This window comes from Salvelinus namaycush, chromosome 34, assembly GCF_016432855.1.
Source record: "Salvelinus namaycush isolate Seneca chromosome 34, SaNama_1.0, whole genome shotgun sequence".
In the NCBI taxonomy this organism is placed as follows: Eukaryota; Metazoa; Chordata; class Actinopteri; order Salmoniformes; family Salmonidae; genus Salvelinus; species Salvelinus namaycush.
In genome coordinates this window covers 21,605-44,334 of record NC_052340.1, presented here as the reverse complement: position 1 = coordinate 44,334, position 22,730 = coordinate 21,605, and the positions used below count along the sequence as shown (strand labels likewise).

Sequence of the window (22,730 nt, the reverse complement as noted above, 5' to 3'; positions counted from 1 at the left end):
CAGGGGTGATGGTCGGATTCGCGTTTATCGTCGAAGGAATGAGCATTACACCGAGGCCTGTACTCTGGAGCGGGATCGATTTGGAGGCGGAGTGTCCATCATGGTCTGGGGCGGTGTGTAACAGCATCATCGGACTGAGCTTGTTGTCAATGCAGGCAATCTCAACACTGTGCGTTACAGGGAATCAATCCTCCTCCCTCATGTGGTACCCTTCCTGCAGGCTCATCCTAACATGTCCCTCCAGCATGACAATGCCAGCACTGCTCGTTCTGTGTGTGATTTCCTGCAAGACAGGAATGTCAGTGTTCTGCCATGGCCAGCGAAGAGCCTGGATCTCAATCCCATTGAGCATGTCTGGGACCTGTTGGATCAAAGGGTGAGGGCTAGGGCCATTCCCCCCCAGAAATGTCCGGGAACTTGCAGGTGCCTTGGTGGAAGAGTGGGGTAACATCTCACGGCAAGAACTGGCAAATCTGGTGCAGTCCATGAGGAGGAGATGCACTGCAGTACTTAATGTAGCTGGTGGCCAGACCAGATACTGACTGATACTTTTGATTTTGACCCGCCCTTTGTTCAGGGACACATTATTCCATTTCTGTTAGTCACATGTCTGTGGAACTTGTTCAGTTTATGTCTCAGTTGTTGAATCTTGTTATGTTCATACAAATATTTACACATGTTAAGTTTGCTGAAAATAAACGCAGTTGACAAGAAGAGGACGTTTCTTTTTTTCTGAGTTTATATATTTAAAAGAATCCTGCCTATCTTCATTTCCATAATTAACATTTGTAATAATGTAGGTAGTTCATGCAAAGGATTGTTACCTCTTACCAGGATTGCCATTACAAAAATTACACTTTGGCATGGCAAGCAACTATATTTTAGAAAACATTTGTGATTCATCCTATATTGTCCCTTATATCTTTACTCCCTAGTAACAGTTGTGGGACACACACACACACCTTTCCCCCACAAACAACCATTCACTCAGATGCTCCATCCCAGAGTCCAACTGAAGAAAGAACTTGATTTACGAATGCATACACAGACATGAAAAATTGAGCAAAAACGGGTCCCCCGTTGTGACCATATTCCCAAGCATCTCTGTGCAGTCAGACCTTTGATGATTTTGTGCCACCAGGGCCACAATAATATGGCCCCTCTCTGAATGTCCGAGTGTGACCCCCTCCCCATTGGTTACTGCAGCTAGTGTTGCCAGCACTGCCACTGCCTGGGTGGGGACTCCCCACCGGAATCTCCACCAGCTAGGTACAAGGTCTTCAAGCTTCTCATTAGCAGCTTTGAGAATTTCCTTGTATATTATGCTCTCCCATCAGGGGGATTTGGCTTTGTAGGACCAACCCTGCCAGGCAGGCTCAGAATCTTGAGTGTGGTGCTGCTTTAGTAGGTCTCAGACCACATTCATCTTTCTGATTTGGCTGCGTATAGGCTACTTACGGTAGGTCCATAAAACAGATAAGGACTTCTCCTTAGCGTATGGGTCGCTCCGGTATAGGGTTGGGGATAGGCCAATAAATAAATCAACTACATGTATAATATATTTTAAAATGTATATCCCACATCTGCACAAAATTGAAAGCTCTCATATCCCCTGCTCACAAGCACACATGGGCTCTGGGATTTGCAACCACCATCCTTTTTCACTCACTCAACTCCACACTTTTCCAAACACAAAAACCCCACCTTCCATCACAATACTCCTGCACATACCCACATACTGTGTCCTCTGTGTTTTATCTCTTCCATGTTGATTCAGTACTTTTGTGTTCCAGTTCCTTGTATTTGAAGATGTATAATTTAGTTAATTATCCTACTAATGCTGTCTTATCAATTCATAAAATACTATAAATGGAAAATCTAATACTAATTATTTTCCAACATTCCCTACCTAGAATGGTATAGTGTAGTTGTAGTTTATTTATTTAAATTGTGTATTTTATTGCTTTTCTATATATATTTTTTTATTACAATCCCGACCATGGCTAATATTGAGTGTTCCATTAATAGAATCCTCTATGTGAACTTTAATATTTAGAATAGCCATGGAGTCTCGGAGCATTTGGTTATCAATATACAGTTTATCGACTATGAGAGCTACACATTTCCCTTTTAATGTCTTATCATTGAAGATTGGGTACAGAACTTTGCGCAGTTCTGCAATTCCCTTTGGGAAATGCCTATTATCATGCCAGCAAGTCTTTTAACCATTATTTTATCATTAAAGAAATGATACGCTGTACACGTTCAAGTTGGATTTTGTTGACAGTTTCGCGTGGGATCTAAAGTGCTGTAAGGAGGAACTAACTATACCGCCGGGAACTTCTTGTCTTGGATACCAGTAAGTACCAGATTTTCTCTCATGGATCTAGATTGTATGTCATTTTTTATTTATGTAACCTTTATTTAACTAAGCAAGTCAGTTAAGAACAAATTCTTATTTACAATGACGCCCTACCGCGGCAAATTGTGCGCCACCCTATGGTACCCCCAAGCCTGAATTCGAACCAGGTACTGTAGTGACGCCTCTTGCACTGAGATGCAGTACCTTAGACCGCTGCACCACTTAGGAGCCCCAAGTAAGGCTTCTCTCAGAAAGATGTTCTCCTGTTTAAGTTCATTAACGTCCATTTCAATCTTATAGCTAGACATCCCTTTTAGCGTGTTTGTTTCTTTCTCCATTGTCGCAGCTTTTTCGTCATTCATCTCGAGGCTCGCCTTCAACTCCTTTATATCCTTACTGACTAGTTCAAGTATGTCCAGTTTGTCATTTATCGATTTTAACAGATCGGTTTCCACCCTTACCATTCCCGGTGGTGAAAAGCTTAAATCGTCTGTGTCCTTAGAGTCGCGATACACACTACTTTTGAGTTGGGGTAAGAACCGCCTCCAAAAGTGGCCAAGCAGAGATGCAGAGGTCGTTCAGGCAGGCAGAGAGCAAGAGAACAACAAAGAGCTTGGCCGAGCGTGAGGCACACGCGCTGGAGTCAGCCATACAAGGACAGTACATCATCTCACAAACACACAATCACTAAAACACATGTCATGTACCAAATGTGATGAGGCAGTATGTAACTCTTGCACAACTGTTCTTTTTACCAGCAGACAAACGGGTCATTTCTTGCGTCAGCTGAGGTATGACTCAGCCCTGATTGAGTAATTCTGTCACAGAGGAGGCCTGGGGAACGACTGAGGCACAGCAAAGACGTCAGCACACACTGCTCCAGAGGAGGGAGCAAGAAAACAGATAGAGGTCATTTTTAAGATTAGGATAAAGTATTGTTGAATATGGATTGTTTGGAAGATTTTACTCGAGTTTCCCTTTACAAACACTGTAGTCTGGAAATTCCTTTAATTAGTCAATTACATTAGTAATAATACATGGCAGTGTTTCCCCTATATGCATTTAGCAGTGATGCACCGCCACTGCAATAAATAAATAAATATATATTAATAATATACACACAAACACACAGTGCCTTTGGAAAGTACAGTTGAAATCGGAAGTTTACATACACTTAGGTTGGAGTCATTAAAACTCGTTGTTCAACCACGCCACATTTCTTGTTGACAAACTATAGTTTTGGGAAGTCGGTTAGGACATCTACTTTGTGCATGTCACAAGTCATTTTTCCAACAATTGTTTACTGACAGATTATTTCGCTTATAATTCACTGTATCACAATTCCAGTGGGTCAGAAGTTTACATACACTAAGTTGACTGTGCCTTTAACCTTTCTGAACCACCCATCCCGGATAATTGTCATCAGAAACGCTGACTAGCATAGCCTAGCCTAGCGCCACAGGTATATAATATAATATAATTTCATGAAATCACAAGTGCAATATTGCAAAACACAGCTTAGCCTTTTGTTAATCCATCTGTCGTCTCAGATTTTGAAATTATGCTTTACAGCGAAAGCAATACAAGCGTTTGTGTAAGTTTATCGATCGCTCAACAAAACAATAAGTACACCTAGCATCAGGTAACTTGGTCACGAAAATCAGAAAAGCAATCAAATTAATCGTTTACCTTTGATGATCTTTGGATGTTTTCACTCACGAGACTCCCAGTTAGACAACAAATGTTCCTTTTGTTCCACAAAGATATTTTTTTTATCCAAATACCTCCGTTAGTTTGATGCGTTATGCCCAGGAATCCACCGGAAAGAGCGCTCGCGACAACGCCGACAAAAATCCCAAATTATATCCATGATGTCCACAGAAACATGTCAAATGTTTTTTATAATCCATCTTCAGGGTGTTTTTCAAATATCTATTCGATAATATATCAACCGGGACAGTTGGCTTTTCACTAGGACAGGGAGGAACAATGGCCGCCTTTCTCTGTTACGCAGAACTCACTCTGAGAGCCCCCACCTATCCACTTACGTAATGTGCCCTTTCACGCTCATTCTTCAAAATAAAAGCCTGAAACTATGTCTAAAGGCTGTTGACACCTCAGGGAAGACATAGGAAAAAAGTCTGGTTGATATCCCTTTCAATGGGCAATAGGGATGCTTAGGAACAGAGAGGTTTCAAAAACAGGGTCACTTCCTGACTGGATTTTCCCCAGGTTTTAGCCTGCAATATCAGTTCTGTTTAACTCAGACAAAATTTTTACAGTTTTGGAACCTTCAGAGTGTTTTCTATCCTAATCTGACACTTATATGCATATTCTAGTTTCGGGGGCTGAGAAATAGGCAGTTTCAAATGGGTACGTTTTTTAGCCAAAAACAAAAATGTCGCCCCCTAGTCTTAAGAAGTTTTAAACAGCTTGGGAAATTCCAGAAAATGATGTCATGGCTTTAGAAGCTTCTGATAGGCTAATTGACATCATTTAAGTCAATTGGAGGTGTACCTGTGGATGTATTTCAAGGCCTACCTTCAAACTCAGTGCCTCTTTGCTTGACATCATGGGAAAATCAAAAGAAATCAGCCAAGACCTCAGAAAAAAAATTGTAGACCTCCATATGTCTGGTTCATCCTTGGGAGCCATTTCCAAATGCCTGAAGGTACCACGTTCATCTGTACAAACAATAGTGCGCAAGTATAAACACCATGGGACCACGCAGCCGTCATACCGCTCAGGAAGGAGAAGCGTTCTGTCTCCTAGAGATGGACGTACTTTGGTGCAAAAAGTGCAAATCGATCCCAGAACAACAGCAAAGAACCTTGTGAAGATGCTGGAGGAAACAGGTACAAAAGTATCTATATCTACAGTAAAATGAGTCCTATCGACATAACCTGAAAGGCCGCTCAGCAAGGAAGAAGCCACTGCTCCAAACCCGCCATAAAAAAGCCTGATTACGGTTTTCAACTGCACATGGGGACAAAGATTGTACTTTTTGGAGAAATGTTCTCTGGTCTGATTAAACAAAAATAGAACTATTTGGCCATAATGACCAAAATTATGTTTGGAGGAAAAAGGGGATGCTTGCAAGCCGAAAAACACCATCCCAACCGTGAAGCACGGGGGTCGCAGCATCGTGTTGTGGGGTGCTTTGCTGAAGGAGGGACTGGTGCACTTCACAAAATAGATGACTTCATGAGGGAGGAAAAGTATGTGGATATATTGAAGCAACATCTCAAGACATCAGTCAGGAAGTTAAATATTGGTCGCAAATGAGTCTTCCAAATGGAAAATGACCCCAAGCACACTTCCAAAGTTGTGGCAAAATGGCTTAAGGACAACAAAGTCAAGGTATTGGAGTGGCCATCACAAAGCCCTGACCTCAATCCTATAGAAATGTTGTGGCCAGAACTGAAAAAGCATGTGCGAGCAAGGAGGCCTACAAACCTGACTCAGTTACACCAGCTCTGTCAGGAGGAATAGGCCAAAATTCACCCAACTTATTGTGGGAAGCTTGTGGAAGGCTACCCGAAACGTTTGACCCAAGTTAAACAATTTAAAGGCAATGCTACCAAATACTAATTCAGTGTATGTAAACTTCTGACCCACTGGGAATGTGATGAAATAAATTAAAGCTGAAATAAATCATTCTCTTTACTATTATTCAGACATTTCACTTGCTTAAAATAAAGTGGTGATCCTGACCTAAGACAGGGAATTTTTACTCTGATTAAATGTTGGGAATTGTGAAAAAATTGAGTTGAAATGTATTTGACTTCAACTGTATTCAGACTCATTTACTTTTCCCACATTTTGTTACGTTACCAGCTTTATTCTAAAATGGATTCAATAAAACAATCCTCATCCATCTACATAGAATACCCCATAATGACACAGCAAAAAACAAGTTAAGAAATGTTTGCACATTTATTTAAAACAAAAAACTGAAATATATTTACATACAGTGGGGCAAAAAAGTATTTAGTCAGCCACCAATTGTGCAAGTTCTCCCACTTAAAAAGATGAGATATGATGAAAATTACAGACCTAGGTACACTTCAACTATGACAAACAAAATGAGAATTTTTTTTCTCCAGAAAATCACATTGTAGGATTTTTAATACATTTATTTGCAAATTATGGTGGAAAATAAGTATTTGGTCAATAACAAAAGTTTATCTCAATACTTTGTTATATACCCTTTGTTGGCAATGACAGAGGTCAAACGTTTTCTGTAAGTCTTCACAAGGTTTTCACACACTGTTGCTGGTATTTTGGCCCATTCCTCCATGCAGATCTCCTCTAGAGCAGTGATGTTTTGGGGCTGTTGCTGGGCAACACGGACTTTCAACTCCCTCCAAAGATTTTCTATGGGGTTGAGATCTGGAGACTGGCTAGGCCACTCCAGGACCTTGAAATGCTTCTTGCGAAGCCACTCCTTCGTTGCCCGGGCGGTGTGTTTGGGATCATTGTCATGCTGAAAGACCCAGCCACGTTTCATCTTCAATGCCCTTGCTGATGGTAGGCTTTGTTACTTTGGTCCCAGCTCTCTGCAGGTCATTCACTAGGTCCCCCCGTGTGGTTCTGGGATTTTTGCTCACCGTTCTTGTGATCATTTTGACCCCACGGGGTGAGATCTTGCGTGGAGCCCCAGATCGAGGGAGATTATCAGTGGTCTTGTATGTCTTCCATTTACTAATAATTGCTCCCACTGTTGATTTCTTCAAACCAAGCTGCTTACCTATTGCAGATTCAGTCTTCCCAGCCTGGTGCAGGTCTACAATTTTGTTTCTGGTGTCCTTTGACAGCTCTTTGGTCTTGGCCATAGTGGAGTTTGGAGTGTGACTGTTTGAGGTTGTGAACAGGTGTCTTTTATACTGATAACAAGTTCAAACAGGTGCCATTAATACAGGTAACGAGTGGAGGACAGAGGAGCCTCTTAAAGAAGAAGTTACAGGTCTGTGAGAGCCAGAAATCTTGCTTGTTTGTAGGTGACCAAATACTTATTTTCCACCATAATTTGCAAATAAATTCATTAAAAATCCTACAATGTGATTTTCTGGATTTTTTTTCTCATTTTGTCTGTCATAGTTGAAGTGTACCTATGATGAAAATTGCAGGCCTCTCATCTTTTTAAGTGGGAGAACTTGCACAATTGGTGGCTGACTAAATACTTTTTTGCCCCACTGTAAGTAGTCAGACCAGTTGCGATGAGACTCGAAATTGAGCTCAAGTGCATCCTGTTTCCATCAATCATCCTTGAGATGTTTCTACAACTTGATTGGAGTCCACCTGTGGTAAATTCAATTGATTGGACATGATTCGGAAAGGCACACACCTGTCTATACAAGGTCCCACAGTTGACAGTGCATGTCAAAGCAAAAACCAAGTCATGAGGTCGAAGGAATTGTCTGTAGAGCTCAGAGACAGGATTGTGTCAAGGCACAGATCTGGGGAAGGGTACCAAAACATTTTTGCAGCATTGAAGGTCTCCAAGAACACAGTGGCCTGCATCATTCTTAAATGGAAGAAGTTTGGAACCACCAAGACTCTTCTTAGAGCTGGCCACCAGTCCAAACTGAGCAATCAGGGGAAAAGGGCCTTGGTCAGGGAGGTGACTCTGACGGAGCTTCAGAGTTCCTCTGTGGAGATGGGAGAACCATCCAGACTGACAACCATCTCTGCAGCACTCCACCAATTAGGCCTTTATGGTAGAGTAGCCAGACAGAAGCCACTCCTCCGTAAAAGGCACGACAGCCTGCTTGGAGTTTGCCAAAAGGCATCTGAAGGATCTCAGACCATGAGAAAATATTCTCTGGTCTGATGAAACCAAGATTGAACTCTTTGGCCTGAATGCCAAGCTTCACGTCTGGAGGAAACCTGGCACCATCCCTACAGTGAAGCATGGTGATGGCAGCATCATGCTGTGGTGATGTTTTTCAGCAGCAGGGACTAGGAGACTAGTCAGGATCGAGGCAAAGATGAACGGAACAAAGCACAGAGGGATCCTTGATGAAAACCTTCTCCGGAGCGCTCAGGACATTAGACTGGGGCGAAGGTTCACCTTCAAACACAACAACGCCCCTGAGCACACAACCAAGACAACACAAGAGTGGCTTCGGGACAAGTCTCTGAATGACCTTGAGTGGCCCAGTGAAAGACCGGACTTGAACCCGATCGAACATCTCTGGAGAGACCTGAAAATAGCTGTGCAGCAACGCTCCCGATCCAACATGACAGAGCAGATCTGCAGATAAGAATGGAAGAAACTCCCCAAATAAAGGTGCGCCAAGCTTGTTGCATCATACCCAAGAAGACTCGAGGCTGTAATCGCTGCCAAAGGTGCTTTAACAAAGTACTGAGTAAAGGGTATGAATACTTATGTAAATGTAATATTTCAGCAAAAATGTATCAAAACCAGTTTTTGCTTTTTCATTAGGAGGTATTGTGTGTAGATTGATGAGGGAAAACAAACAATTTAATACATTTTCAAGTAAGGCTGTAACCTAACAAAATGTGTTGAAAGTCAAGGGGTCTGAATACTTTCCAAAGGCACTGTATATGGGGTTTATATAGCACTTTTAATGGACCCAAGACACTTTACAATAGTAATAACAAAAATACAACAAAAAAATTACTAAATGGTATAAAATAGGAACAGGGTTGAAGAATGTTGCTGAAGCAGTGGAGGAACTGTCTAGGGCCCATTAGCCAAGGAAATACCTACCCAGTACCCACTCTTGTAAATCTGATAACATACGCCTAACATGAAGTGCACAAGGAGATCTAGAAAGAGGGGGCATGGCCAGCTTAAATAACCTCAATGTCCAGAGGCATACTGAAGTGCAGACAATGGCCGGTCAGGAAAAAAACTGTACCTTGTAAGAGAGGCTGTATATAAATCTGTCTGAATGAAGGTGGCACATTGCCTGTTTCTGATATTCTCCACAGCGCTTCTCAGCACGTGTGTGCCTGCCCCTCCCCTTCTCAATCACCCCCTGCTCACGTTTCTATTCTCACATTGCACAAACACAGCCATCAAGCCAATACGGTGCCTATTAGTCCCCCGCATCACAGGAAGCAAACGTGCTATAGGCTGTCACTGCCAGTGAGGCTGTAAGTGGGAGGGTCAAAGTTATGTAAACAATTGAAGCCAGGCAGCAGGAGGATGTGGGGTCTGCTAGAGATGGAAAATAACAAATAATATACTGGTAAACATGTTGAGGGGTCTAGTGTGGTTGAGGAAATTAGGTTTAGAAGAAAAAAAGGACTGGGAACAAAAAATATATTTTCATGATAAACAAAAAAATAAGAGAAACCCCTCTCCTATCCTGCTGACTAACGCTGACAGGGAAAGAGGGAGGGGGTGACAAAAACACACAAATACAAAGGGTTGAGCACTTGGAGCAACAAAACAGCTGTTCCTCTATTTTAACAGGGAACTGCCATAGGTCCTTGTCACAGTGGTCCACTCTGCAAAGAGCGAGAAGAGCCACTGGCCCCACTAAATGTTTCCAACATTAAAAAAAAAAAAATAGGATGACTATGAATAACAGTTCATGACATGACAATAAAATGCAATAATGAATCATTTTCTCGAGTAGGGTGGAACTTGTGCCACAGACTTGTGACAGAACTAGGCTTGAGAAAGGACTACGTTCTTAATAGGATCAATCCAACCGCCAATACTTGTGATATTTGAAGAATGGGAGGATATTTAGCTGACTCAGCACAATTCTACAGCTCTCCCAGTCCCGCAACTATTTCAACGTCAGGCCCATTACCCTTATGCCATACAAAAGACAGTGGGTGCTTGACAACTTGGATGCTGAAACCAAATTAGCAAAATAGCTGTGAAAAATGGCATGTGCTTATCAAACTAATCAATCATCTTTTATTGCAATTACTCAAACACACCCAGACTGAGTTATGCAGAGGAAGAAACCTGCACACAGAGAAAGCAAGAATATACAGGCATAGGATCTAATGAGAAAGAAACTGAACATGACATTCAACCTGGCCATTATGATAATAGATCATCACAAACATTAAAATACCACCACACAAATAGTTTACCAGACTCACCTGGACCTTGGCGAGATCGTATGGGGTGACCTCTGTGCCTGGTAAAGTGTCTCTGCTCTGCACGGCCCGGTACACAGGCCCAGGTACCAGGTAGTTCTTTCCCAAATCATGCTCTTTCATCTTCTTTCACCAACATAGGAGCTGGCTGGCGTTTCCTCGCTATGCTTTGTTTTCAACTAATTGATATGGAACAACAGGACAAGGGGTGTCATGTATGAAAACATGGACGACTACAGACAATCAGCATTGTTGTTAACACTAAAAGTTCCGTTTGGTTGCTTGGAGGCACGTGTCCGGTTTTTGTTGAAATTGTCAGCACCTCATCATCAAATAAGGTATTTTCCAATTAAGGACAGGAACAATGATCCCATCCTATACATTAGCCTTCTAGGCTGCCTGGTATGTGGTGAGGGAGTGGAGAAGGATGACTCAGAAATGCTCAAATGTATTGCATAGCACAGTAATGAAACTGGTGATGCAGAGTGCATTTTGGGCAGTGGCAATACCTGTTACAGATGTTGCAGAGGGGCCAATTGTAAACTAGGAGAGGGGGGAATTATTTTTCAAAGGGTTATCTATTTCCAAACCTTTTTACAGCGCATGTGCCATATTCCCTGCTGCTTCCTCTTCCAAAATAGTACAAAAACAGTAGGGTACAGGGAGTTGTGGATTATTTCAAAAAAAAAATTAAATAGGGTTGGGGGGGATAATGAACATTATCGGAGGATTCAATATAATGCAGATGTGGCCATTTTAATTTAAACATTATTTGAGGACATTATGAAGGCCAACTTCATGGTGACGTCACACGATTTATCAATTAGTCCTACTCTGTATTTATATGGAAACTCGACAACCCTGTTATAAACGGGAAAACAACCATTTCATCACGAGCCCCGTGTCATAGTACACTGCTTCGGGCTGAGAGCTATACAGCCTGAGCATCGTTGCACAACAAGCATCCTCAAATATCTTAATTAAAATCATATAATAGTGTATGGCCGCTATGGCGAAACATGATTAAGGCAATTAACAAATCAACATTTCAGTACTAGGCTACTATACGCAAAACGTTTAGGTTTTCTAAAACGTCAGTATGCAAAATGTCGATCTATAAAATATTAACATAGTCCCCCGATTATAAAATATTGTATGTATAAACATTTGAAAAAATAAGTGAGAAAAAAAAGATAATCTCGTTGACAAATACCTGGGTCTCCTTGTCAGCCAGCCGAGCCCGATCAGTGGCCACGACAAAACAATTTATTTATAAAGCTGCTCTTTAAGGCAGCCGCTGTGTTACTGGAACGGGAAATGTAGTTCAAGAAAAATAACTAATCATTTACGGGAAGCGGTGGCTACAACGCATGAGACTACAGCTCCCAAGCGCGCCTAATGGCGATCGCAGATATTTTAGGTGGAGTTTATGCATTCTCATTCTGCCACTGTGGTCTGGATGCTGCATTGGCACAATCAAGAAGCCTATTCATTCAACAAATGTTACTTTTTTTGTCCGGGATTGCCAATTAATTTCCATCGGTTGGTCGCCTTGGCACAAAATGTGGATCCTTGTGCGCTGCATAATTACGCAGTGGTTCGCGCGTATTTGGCCTTGAACACAAAATTTGTGTGCGAGACACACTCACCATGCAGCATATTCCAATTTAATAGTCATGGGAATCCATTGAAACATTTATATTAGCTCGCTATGTAGCCATTGTATATCATTGTTGCGTGTTCCTTTTGACTCACCTTATGTCCTACCAACTCAGAGCATTTAATATTATTATGTAGGTAAATCACACTGCTGCGGTCTCATTCAGCTATTTGCCCCTTACGGGTTGTGGTTGTTGTGGATGGCTGTTCACAAATCTAAAATGTGGTTTTAAACCCAATAATGGTTGAATTCAAGAAGTTTAAGCTGCCTATCAATCATTGTTTTTGAAACCAGTGAAAAATACGCTTTTGCAACAGCTGCATAGTGCGGATCCCAGTCTACGGAATAAAATTGGGGCTTTTATCACTCAATCTAATCTCTAGCCACCAGCAAAGCACCATCACAACTCCATGCTTCACGGTGGGAACTACACACAGAGATAATCCATTCACCTACTCTGCATCTCACAAAGACAAGGCAGTTGAAACCAAAAATCTCAAATTTGGACTAATCAGACCAAAATACAGATTTCCACCGGTCTAATGTCCATTGCTCGTGTTTCTTGGCCCAAGGAAGTCTCTTCTTATTGTCATCCTTTAGTAGTGGTTTCTTTGCAGCAATTCGACCATGAAGGCCTGATTCACACAGTCTCCTCTGAACAGTTGATGTTGAGATGTGTCTGTTACTTGAACTCTGTGAAGCATTTATTTGGGCTGCAATTTCTGAGGCTGGAAAATAACTTATCCTCTGCAGCAGAAGTACATTTGAGTCTTCCTTTCCTGTGGCGGTCCTCATGAGAGCCAGTTTCAGCATAGCGCGTAATGGTTTTTGGGACTGCACTTGAAGAAACATTCAAAGTTCTTGAAATTTTCCGTATTGACTGACCTTCATGTCTTAAAGTAATGTACTGTCATTTCTCTTTGCATATTTGAGCTGTTCTTGCCATAATATGGACTTGATCTTTTACCAAATAGGGCAATCTCTTGTATACCCCCCCTACCTTGTCACAACACAACTGTTTGGCTCAAACGCATTAAGGAAAGAAATTCCACAAATTAACTTTTAACAAGGCACACCTGTTAATTGAAATGCATTCCAGGTGACTACCTCATGAAGCTGGTTGAGAGAATGCAAAGTGTGAGTGTAACGGATGTGAAATGGCTAGCTAGTTAGCGGTGGTCCGCGCTAATAGCGTTTCAATCGGTTACGTCACTCGCTTTGAGACCTTGAAGTAGTGGTTCCCCTTGCTCTGCAAGGGCCGCGGCTTTTGTGGAGCGATGGGTAACGACGCTTCGTGGGTGACTGTTGTTGATGTGTGCAGAAGGTCCTTGGTTCGCGCCCGAGTCGGGGCGAAGGGACGGCCGTAAAGTTATACTGTTACATGTGCAAAGCAGTCATCAAGACAAAGGGTGGATACTTTGAAGATTTCAGCAAATTCTAAAAACCTGTTTTTGCTTTGTCATTATGGGGTAGTGTGTAGATTGATGGGAGAGAAAAAAATCATACATTTTAGAATAAGGCTGTAGCGTACCAACATGTGGAAAAAGTCAAGTGGTCTGAATACTTTCCGAATGCACTGTAGCCTAGGCAGGCTGGGCTGAAACTTAAAAATGAGTCAGAGCAAAAACCAAGCCATGAGTTTGGTTACTACATGATTCCATGTGTTTTCATAGTTTTGATGTCTTCACTAAATAGTAAAAATAGTACAAATAAAAAACCCTTGAATGAGGTGTCCAAATTTTGACTGGTACTGTACATTTTTGTATTCTAATGCCTCTTAAGGGGAAGTAATCTAAAAGTAACTGAATGTAATCAGATCACGTTACTGAGTTTGGGTAATCCAAAAGTTATGTTACTGTTAATTTGACAGGTAAATAGTAACTCATGGATTACATTTAGAAAGTAACCTACCCAACCCTGGCTAGGGGTAAGTTTAGCAGTTAGCATGTTAGCTAACCCTAACCTAAGTAGTTACAAAGTATCTAACAGAGCTTGAGAGTTACAAAGTATCTAATAGCAAGTAGTTGAAAAATTGCTTATTAGCTAAAATTGCAAGAAGTAGTCTGATGAGATTCAAACGTATCCTTTGGGTTGCTAGAGCTTTGCGTTACACGCCCGCCCATCGACCCCGACCATACACACGTTCTGACCAACCACCCTCATTTCATTTTTTTGCCAAATGTAACATATGTAACCATACCAAATGTAACATATACTAAAAGGAGTTTCTTGGATTTACTAACAGAATACAAAATGCTCTGAGACCAGGTTGGCCCTATGGTAGCCACAGTGCCTACCTGCACTAAACAGTTCATGTATTCGGAAAGTATTCAGACCTTGACTTTTCCCACATTTTGTTACGTTACAGCCTTATTCTTTAACGGATTAAATCGTTTTTCCCCCTAATCAATCTACACACACACAAACAATACCCCAAAATGACAAAGCAAAAACAGGTTTAGAAATGTTTGCTAATTTATATACAACTGAAATATCACATTTACATAAGTATTCAGACCCTTTACTCAGTACTTTATTAAAGCACCTTTGGCATCGATTACAGCCTCGAGTCTTCTTGGGTAGGATGCTACAAGCTTGGCAAACCTGTATTTGGGGAGTTTCTCCCATTATTCTCTAAAGATCCTCTCAAGCTCTGTCAGATTGCATAGGGAGCGTTGCTGCACAGCTATTTTCAGGTCACACCAGAGATGTTCGATCGGGTTCAAGTCAGGGCTCTGGCTGGGCCACAAGGACATTCAGAGACTTGTCCCGAAGCAACTCCTGCGTTGTCTTGGCTGTGTGCTTAGGGTCGTTGTCCTGTTGGAAGGTGAACCTTCACTCCAGTCTGAGGTCCTGAGCGCTTGGCAGCAGGCTTTCATCAATGATCTGAGAACTTTGCTCTGTTCATCTTTCCCTTGATAATGATTGGTCTTCCAATCCCTTCCACTGAAAAACATCCCAAGAGTCCTTTAGGTGCCTTTTGGCAAACTCCAAGTCGGCTGTCATGTGACTTTTACAGAGGAGTGGCTTCCGTCTGGCCACTACCATAAAAGCCTGATTGGTAGAGTGCTGCAGAGATGGTTGTCCTTCTGGATGGTTCTCCCATCTCCACAGAGGAACTCTGGAGCTCGGTCAGAGTGACCATCGGGTTCTTTGTCACCTCCCTGACCAAGGCCCTTTTCCCCCGATTGCTCAGTTTGGACTAGCGGCCAGCTCTAGGAAGAGTCTTGGTGGTTCCAAGCTTCTTCCATTTAAGAATGACGGAGGCCAGTGTTCTTGGGGACCTTCAATGCTGCAGAAATGTTTTGGTACCCTTCCCCAGATCTGTGCCTCAACACAATCCTGTGTTGGAGCTATACGGACAATACCTTCAACATCATAGCTTGGATTTTGCTCTCACATGCACTGTCAACTGTTGGACCTTATATAGACAGGTGTGTACTTTCCTAAATCATGTCCAATCATTGAATTTACTACAGTTGTACTCCAATCAAGTTGTAGAAACATCAAGGATGAGCAATGCAAACAGGATTCACCTGAGCTCAATTGAGTCTCATACAGTAGCAATGAGCCTGAAAACTTAAATAAGGTTTGTTTTTCATAAAATTGCTAACAATTCCAAAAACATGTTTTCGCTTTCTCATTTTTGGTTGTGTTTAGACGAGGAAAATGTTTAATTTAATCCATTTTAGAATAAGGCTATAACCTAACAGTGTGGAAAAAGGGGTCTGAATACTTTCCGAATGCACTGTATATGCAATCAAAAACAGGTAGGCTGCAATTGTTTAACATATAGCCTATTTGACTGAAAGCTTAGACTAATCCATTTAAAAATACATATTTAGCTAGTCTACTTGGCATAAGATCATAATCTCAAATATCTTTGCTACAAACGACTCACGCCATTTATATGCTTATTTTACCGGCATTGCTCCGCATAGACTCAAGAAAAATAGACTTACCTAGTTTGACGCATTAAGCCGTTGATGCTCGCTGCAAGTCTTCTCTTGGTCACTTCCATGCATTCTAATTCCAGTGTTCACATACACATGGAAATACACTTGTAGTTTGATTTTATGCACTGGTTTTCTCCTCATAATAATTTCATATGTATACCTTTTGAACATGTCGTTTGACTTAGTTGCTGGACTTTTTGCTAAGAACGCCATCATAAAGCTGGTCAGTGCATGTGGATTGCAATAGTGCATTTAAAATTAAAGTGTGTGCCAAGTCAATTGTAGGAGTGAAGATACGTCAAATACTGAAATGTCTTGCACAGCAACGTAGGCAGTGCAATAAGGCAGTGAAAAAAAAGGTTGCTATTGAATTGTCATATTGAAACAATTAAGCACAGGGGCCAATTGCAAACTAGAGGTTTGAGGTAGGGGGGTTAGGCACCCCCATAAAGAATCTTGGACATCCATGTTTTTGGTCAATATATTTTGTAGGTTTTTGACAATCTTTGAAACACTGAGGAACATAATTTCAATCTGTGCAATAAAGAGTTCTTGTCAGGCTTAAAACATTTGAGGGTTTGAACTAATACTGTGAAGCAGCAATCCCAGAGGTTAAGAAATGAGATCCTGTTACCCAACTGTACATATGAATAACTTATTTGCAATATAAAATGATTTCCCTTGCTTAAAAACAAGGAGTTGTACCCTCAAATTCCATCACAATTCAGAAAGCACAATAGTACTATAACATTTCACTGGTCAAGAAAGAAGGTTAACAAAACAATAAATATTGTAAATTCCTGAAAATAACATACTTTGTCATTCTACTGTAGAGACCAGTGATGATTCCCACCCTCCAACTGCCAAGAAAACACAAAACACTAAATTGTGGAACTGAGTTGTTTATTGTATGTACACAAAAACAGTAAATTACACACGAGACGGGTACAGCATCTGAAAGACAAAAGCAGAGAGCAGTGAGGTCATAGGCACCAAATCGATACAAACCACAAACATACATTGAGTGGGGAATTGGCACTTCCAGATGTTTTTTTCATATGGGCACTTGCCCAATATGTAGTGGTCACGAGGGGGAAGCTAAGTACTAAAATAGGGCCTACATTCTTATCACTAAAAACAATCCATTAAGTAGATTAAAAATATATAACTTATGAAAGGTTTGTGATTTTTTAGCATCAACTTAAGAAAAACAAATGTTTCATTTTTCAGCAGTAAGTTTCCTAAAAGCCTTTGTAGCTTCAGTAGTACCATTTCTTGGATTTTCCATCCAAAGATCAAACCACCGAACAGAATGCCTTTTCCCTCTCACAAAATCAGTTTCAAGAGGTGATCACACAGAATTACATGGATGTTCCCTGAACTAACAAAAGTTCAAGTTACTCCAAATTCAGACAAACTCCTTCCTAAAGTACCTCTAAAATTAGACATTGCTGTTCAAGCCCTAAAAATCACACTTGAATCAACTAATCAAAAGTCTTTGGAGTTGCTGAGTAAGTTAATCAGGTGCGCTTGTGCAGGGATAAAACATTGTTCTATACGGTTGGTTTGCAGCAAATTCCTTTGCGCTGTATTTGCTTTGGCTGGAACCTTGCACAGTGCAAAAAAGCAGTGCTTCCACAACCACCCCTGGGGGACCACTACTAGACAGTGAAGGGCTATAACAAACTGGACTATCTGCAGGTCCAGGAAGAAACTGTGCTAATCAGGGAATAGCAGCTGAAGGTACTACTCACCACTCTGATTCTGTGTCCCATGGCCTTTGCGGGGAGGTTACTGCTGAACTTGGCCCGCACCATTCCACTGTTGCCGTGAGCGCGCATGACTTTGCCCCAGATTACACGCGTCTTGTTGGGCTTGCCACCAGGCGTCACTGTGTTCCTGATGAGATTGAAGAGTGAGCAGAATCAGTCTCCTGTCACGGAACTACATTAAAACAAGGACAACGTTCCGCCAAAAAAGTGTCTCTTCTATAAAAACATCCATTTGAAATTGGGCCAGACAAGGGAGAAGCATCTTAGAGTAAGGCATAATAACCATTTTATAATACAGTAATAGAGTTATGGGAAGAATACACTGTCCTACAAATCCCTAAAAGCCGGCCACAGCACAAGACTATAGAGAAAACAGTAGCTTTGTGTTTCGACGGGTGACGTCAACCACAAAAAATGTGTCTGTTGGTAAACACCTCACCCGTCTATACGGTAAACTGGCAACACTAGTCTAGGTTAAAAGAATATAACCCACACATTTAACATCCACTATCAAACATGTCAGATGACACTATAGATTACTACCCTAGCAGTGTTAAATCAAAATATATTTTATATTTGAGATTCTTTAAAGCCACCCTTTGCCTTGACAGCTTTGCACACTCTTGGCATTCTCTCAACCAGCTTCACGAGGTAGTCACCAGCATTGCATTTCAATTAACCGGTGTGCCTTGTTAAAAGTTCATTTGTGGAATTTATTTTATGCATTTGAGCCAATCACTTGTGTTGTGACAAGGTAGGTGTGGTATACAGAAGATGGTCTTTTAACATATGGGCTAAGTGCATATTACAGCAAGAACAGCTCAAATAAGCAAAGAGAAACAGCAGTCCATCATTACTTTAAGACATGAAGGTCAGTCAATGTGGAAAATTAAGAACTGAAAGTTTCTTCAAGTGCAGTCGCAATAACCATCAAGCACTATGATGAAACTGGCTCTCATGAAACTGGCTCTCATGAGGACCGCCACAGCAAAGGAAGACCCAGGGTTACCTCTGCTGCAGAGGATAAGTTCAGAGTTTCAAGCCTCAGAAATTGCAGCCCAATTAACCTCACTAGGGTAGGGGGCACTATTTTCACCTCTGGATGAAAAGCATGCCCAAAGTAAACTGCCTGCTACTCAGGCCCAGAACCTATGATATGCATATAATAGGTGGATTTGGATAGAAAACACTAAAGTTTCCAAAACTGTCTGAGTATAACAGAACAGATATGGCAGGCGAAAACCTGAGAAAAATCCATCCAGGAAGTGGGATTATTTTTTTGTTTGTAGTTTTCTATTGAATGCCATTACAGTATCCATTGACTTAGAACTCAAATTGCACTTCATATGGCTTCCACTAGATGTCAACAGTCTTTAGAAATTGTTTCAGGTTTTTATTCTGAAAAACCCTTGAATGAGTAGGGGTGTACCGGTACCGAGCCAATGTGCAGGGGTACAGGTTAGTCAAGGTAATTTGTACATGTAGATGGGGGGGGGGGGTGATTGTGATACAGCCTGGAATCGAACCAGTGCCTTAGATCGCTGCGCCAGTCCAGAGCCCAACAGAGTATGCTGTCATAAAAAATAAAAAAAAGCTCACTTAATTACTCAAAATGCCAGCGCCAAAGCAGACACGACTTTTCACTGTGACAGAGGCAGTATCTCTATGTTGGTTGGAGATAAGGATTCGGACACGTCCTTTAACTTGGCAAATGTCGAGGTGTGAAATAAGTTAACACCAGATTTGTTTAGTGTTGTCGATGTCTGATGCTGTGAAACAGCTAATATTAGCAGGTCTTGTCATGATAACTTGGTTGGTACAGACGAGCACATCAGCGGTGGAGATCGAATGATTGCTCTCTCTCATGGAAATAATCTTCTGGTCACATTTATATGTAATTATAAACAGGGTGGTTTCAAGCTCTGAATGCTGATGGGCTAACAGCTATGGTGTATCAGACCGTACACCATGCGTATGACAAAACATTTATTTGTATTGCTCTAATTACATTGGTAACCAGTTTACAATAGAATTAAAGCACCACAGGGGTTTATGGCGAAGCGTCGTGCCTATTAGCAGCCCTTAGCCGTGGTATATTGGCCATATACCTGGTCTTACTGCTTAAATAATAATCATAAGTATAATATATTATACTAGGTACATTGAGTGAGTAATTAAGTCAAATTAACAACTGTCATTAAAGAGGTAATGCACTTTAAAACTAAGTTCCCTTGTAATTTCTTAATTGTTCTTGAGCCATGTATGTTTGAAATGTGTAAGAAAATGAGCTTTATCTTACATTTTAAGTAATCTACAGCAGCATTCTAGAATTGTGTTGGGGTCTAAATTAATATAAAAAATCCTGTGTTATTTTTGGGTAACTGTGCTTCCATAGTAATTTAAATGTTATGTAAATGCAAGCTGAAAAGTACCAGTGGCCACAAGTCAGAGCAGGTCCACTGAGGCCATGGCCCAGTGATGCACTTGAGGCGGGCCATGGGGGCAAAAACCCAAAAGTCCACCTTTTTGCTAAAACACTGTGGTAAATCATTAGTGTGAATTAGCCATGAGACAGAAGATGGAGAAACTTACTTCTTAGCCTTGTAGACATAAGCACAGCGCTTGCCCAGGTAGAAGTCAACCTCCTCCCTTGTGTAAACTCCCTCCACCTTGAGCAGGGCGGTGTGCTCCCGCTGGTTCCTCAGGCCACGCTTGTACCCGGCAAAGATAGCCTTGCTCCACAGTCTGCGAAAATGAAAAGACTGCATAAACCAGAGCACTCAACCTGTGCATCATCAGTGCCACATGCTGGTGCCAGAGTTATCCAGTCAGCAGTCGATCAACTGCATACCCTAAATACTCAACAGAATCAACCAATGCACAGAAGTACTTCCTACTTTGTACAAACACATTTCAAATTCAGTATTAACTACCTCCAAAAAAGTACCATACTAAAGAGAGTTAAGTACAGCCTTGCAAATGTGTCTAGTATCTAAAACAAAACGGTATTGTTAACCGTGGCAGATGGCAACAACGCCAACTAAGTTAGCTGGCTAACATTGACTACTCACCTTCCTGGCATCTCGAGTCTTCTTCCAGGCACGGAAAAACCTGATGAAAAACAATTTAATACATTATGGTCTCGATATGAACGTGCCTGTAGGTTTGACTTGCCATGTGGTCTAGTGTACGAGTTAGTAACTTAGATGAAAACTTACAACGCTAACGTATGTGGCTAACGTTAGCTAGATACACATACTTCATGAATTCAGTACATTAACGAGATAGCGTCCTCATTGGATCTTTCATGGCTAACTAGCCACTGTGGTAGGGTTTGTCCGTTTAGCCACTAACACACAAAATAAGGGAATACTGTTGTATCCTAGTTAGCGTTTATACGCTATTATGCTAAACAGAGATGCATTTTGGTGTATACATCTGAACGGCCTCACCCCTGCAGTCCAGCGCTTGTCAACTTCGTAAAACTATCCAAGTGATATTTTTCTCATCACAGCCTCTTGGACTCAAAAAATAGACTGTATGGAAAGTTTAACTCTATTTCTCTTCGAAAACATATGCATTTATGCCAAATGTAGACTTAATAACATAGAAATTTCGATTTTATAAAAGTGGCCTTTTGTAATTCTCACCTTCACTGTAAGAAAAATGGCGGAAAAGGAAGTTGGAATGGAATGCTGGGAAATTCACGTAGTCGGTTACGACAGAAACGCATAATCAAAACATGTATTTATTTGTATCTAACTATTCAGCTGTCACTTTATTTCATTCTCGTACGTTTCACACAACATAATAATCAAAGTAGATAAGAATTTGTCATTTTTTGAAAACAATAATCAAATGTTGTGCGTTACCAGGGTAACCGGGGTAAACTACCAAGTGTGCTGCTAGACTAGCTAAACTATGCTCTAGTTAAACTACTGGCCTTTTATTGTCCATAAATATAGCTAGTAAACTTCAACACGTTCCGTGAAGACACGTAAGAAATATACCTAGCTACGAATCTGTTGATTGTGTTATTGAGCATTTTGCCCAGGATATTTTCTAACACAAAAATGTCACAGTTAGAAAATGGTATCGTTAGTAGCTAGCTAGATAGGTGATGTTGTAAATTGCTTGGCTAATTTCGCTCGAATTCAGTGTTCACAGACCATCAGGATGCCGGTTCCTTTGTCTGGGGTAGAGCTGCTCAGAGTGTGTACAGTTCTCCAGGACTGTGCTGCAGAGCTGTCAGTGCTGGGTCACATCATGCCCGACACCTACAGGGGTCGTCCAGAAGCTGATAAGGTATTGTGGCGAAATCCTGCACTTAAGTGCGCTGCCACTTTAAGAGCGCATGAGCAGTAGGAAGGAGGAGATAACAGAACTCGTTAAGCTCTATTGGGGAGGAGCTATTGATTGGCGCGACAGTTTTGGTTGTGTGTGTTATGCTGCAGAGTTTGTTTGTTTATCTTCAGCGTATGTGGTTGTACAGTTTTTGGAACAATCCTCGGTGTGATCGCTCGACGACGTGGTTGTTCTCATTTGGGACCGCGACTGTTATGGATCAAAGGGATTAGTAGCAACATTGTTGCGAAGCGTTCAACTACAACCCAACACTCCATCGGACAGTCAGACCGTACACCTGCAACCTCAAGACCACAGCTAAGCCCTCTCTTGTTCCCTTTCTCTCTTTTCTCTTCCCGCTATGGTCCAGTGCTTTACACTGCAACCGACTCTATTTTCATAAATGCATTGAAGTTTCATTGGAGCTGGACTAGTGTGTATATGAACACCACACATTCATACCCTCTGCACTCCTTCCCTGGAAGAGAATACAAACTCTTGCAAATCCTCTGTGTGATGACTGGGTTCATTTGTTATTGTATGAA

General features: G+C 41.4%; 2 protein-coding genes across 3 annotated transcripts in view; both read right to left on the bottom strand.

Moving 5' to 3' along the window:
• The window catches only part of LOC120029072 (multidrug resistance-associated protein 5-like), a 90,368-nt gene extending 79,746 nt beyond the window's left edge, over positions 1-10,622 (bottom strand). The window contains exon 1 of the mRNA XM_038974377.1: positions 10,457-10,622. Within this exon, the coding sequence (XP_038830305.1) occupies positions 10,457-10,576 (120 nt within the window). The 5' untranslated portion in view covers positions 10,577-10,622. The remainder of the gene's footprint in view (positions 1-10,456) is intronic.
• Positions 10,623-16,955: 6,333 nt separating this feature from the next.
• LOC120028598 (60S ribosomal protein L35a) lies at positions 16,956-21,528 on the bottom strand. 2 transcript variants are annotated; one of them, XM_038973807.1, is made up of 5 exons: positions 21,492-21,528; positions 20,913-20,952; positions 20,434-20,586; positions 17,824-17,968; positions 16,956-17,023 (listed from the first exon to the last, which is right to left on the bottom strand). In XM_038973807.1, exons 2-5 carry the CDS (start codon positions 20,921-20,923, stop codon positions 17,000-17,002), a joined length of 333 nt encoding a protein of 110 aa, XP_038829735.1. In that variant the 5' UTR covers positions 20,924-20,952; positions 21,492-21,528; the 3' UTR covers positions 16,956-16,999. The 2 variants fall into 2 exon arrangements, with proteins under 2 accessions (XP_038829735.1, XP_038829736.1); XM_038973808.1 differs by lacking the exon at positions 21,492-21,528 and adding an exon at positions 21,294-21,485.
• Positions 21,529-22,730: the final 1,202 nt, after the last annotated feature.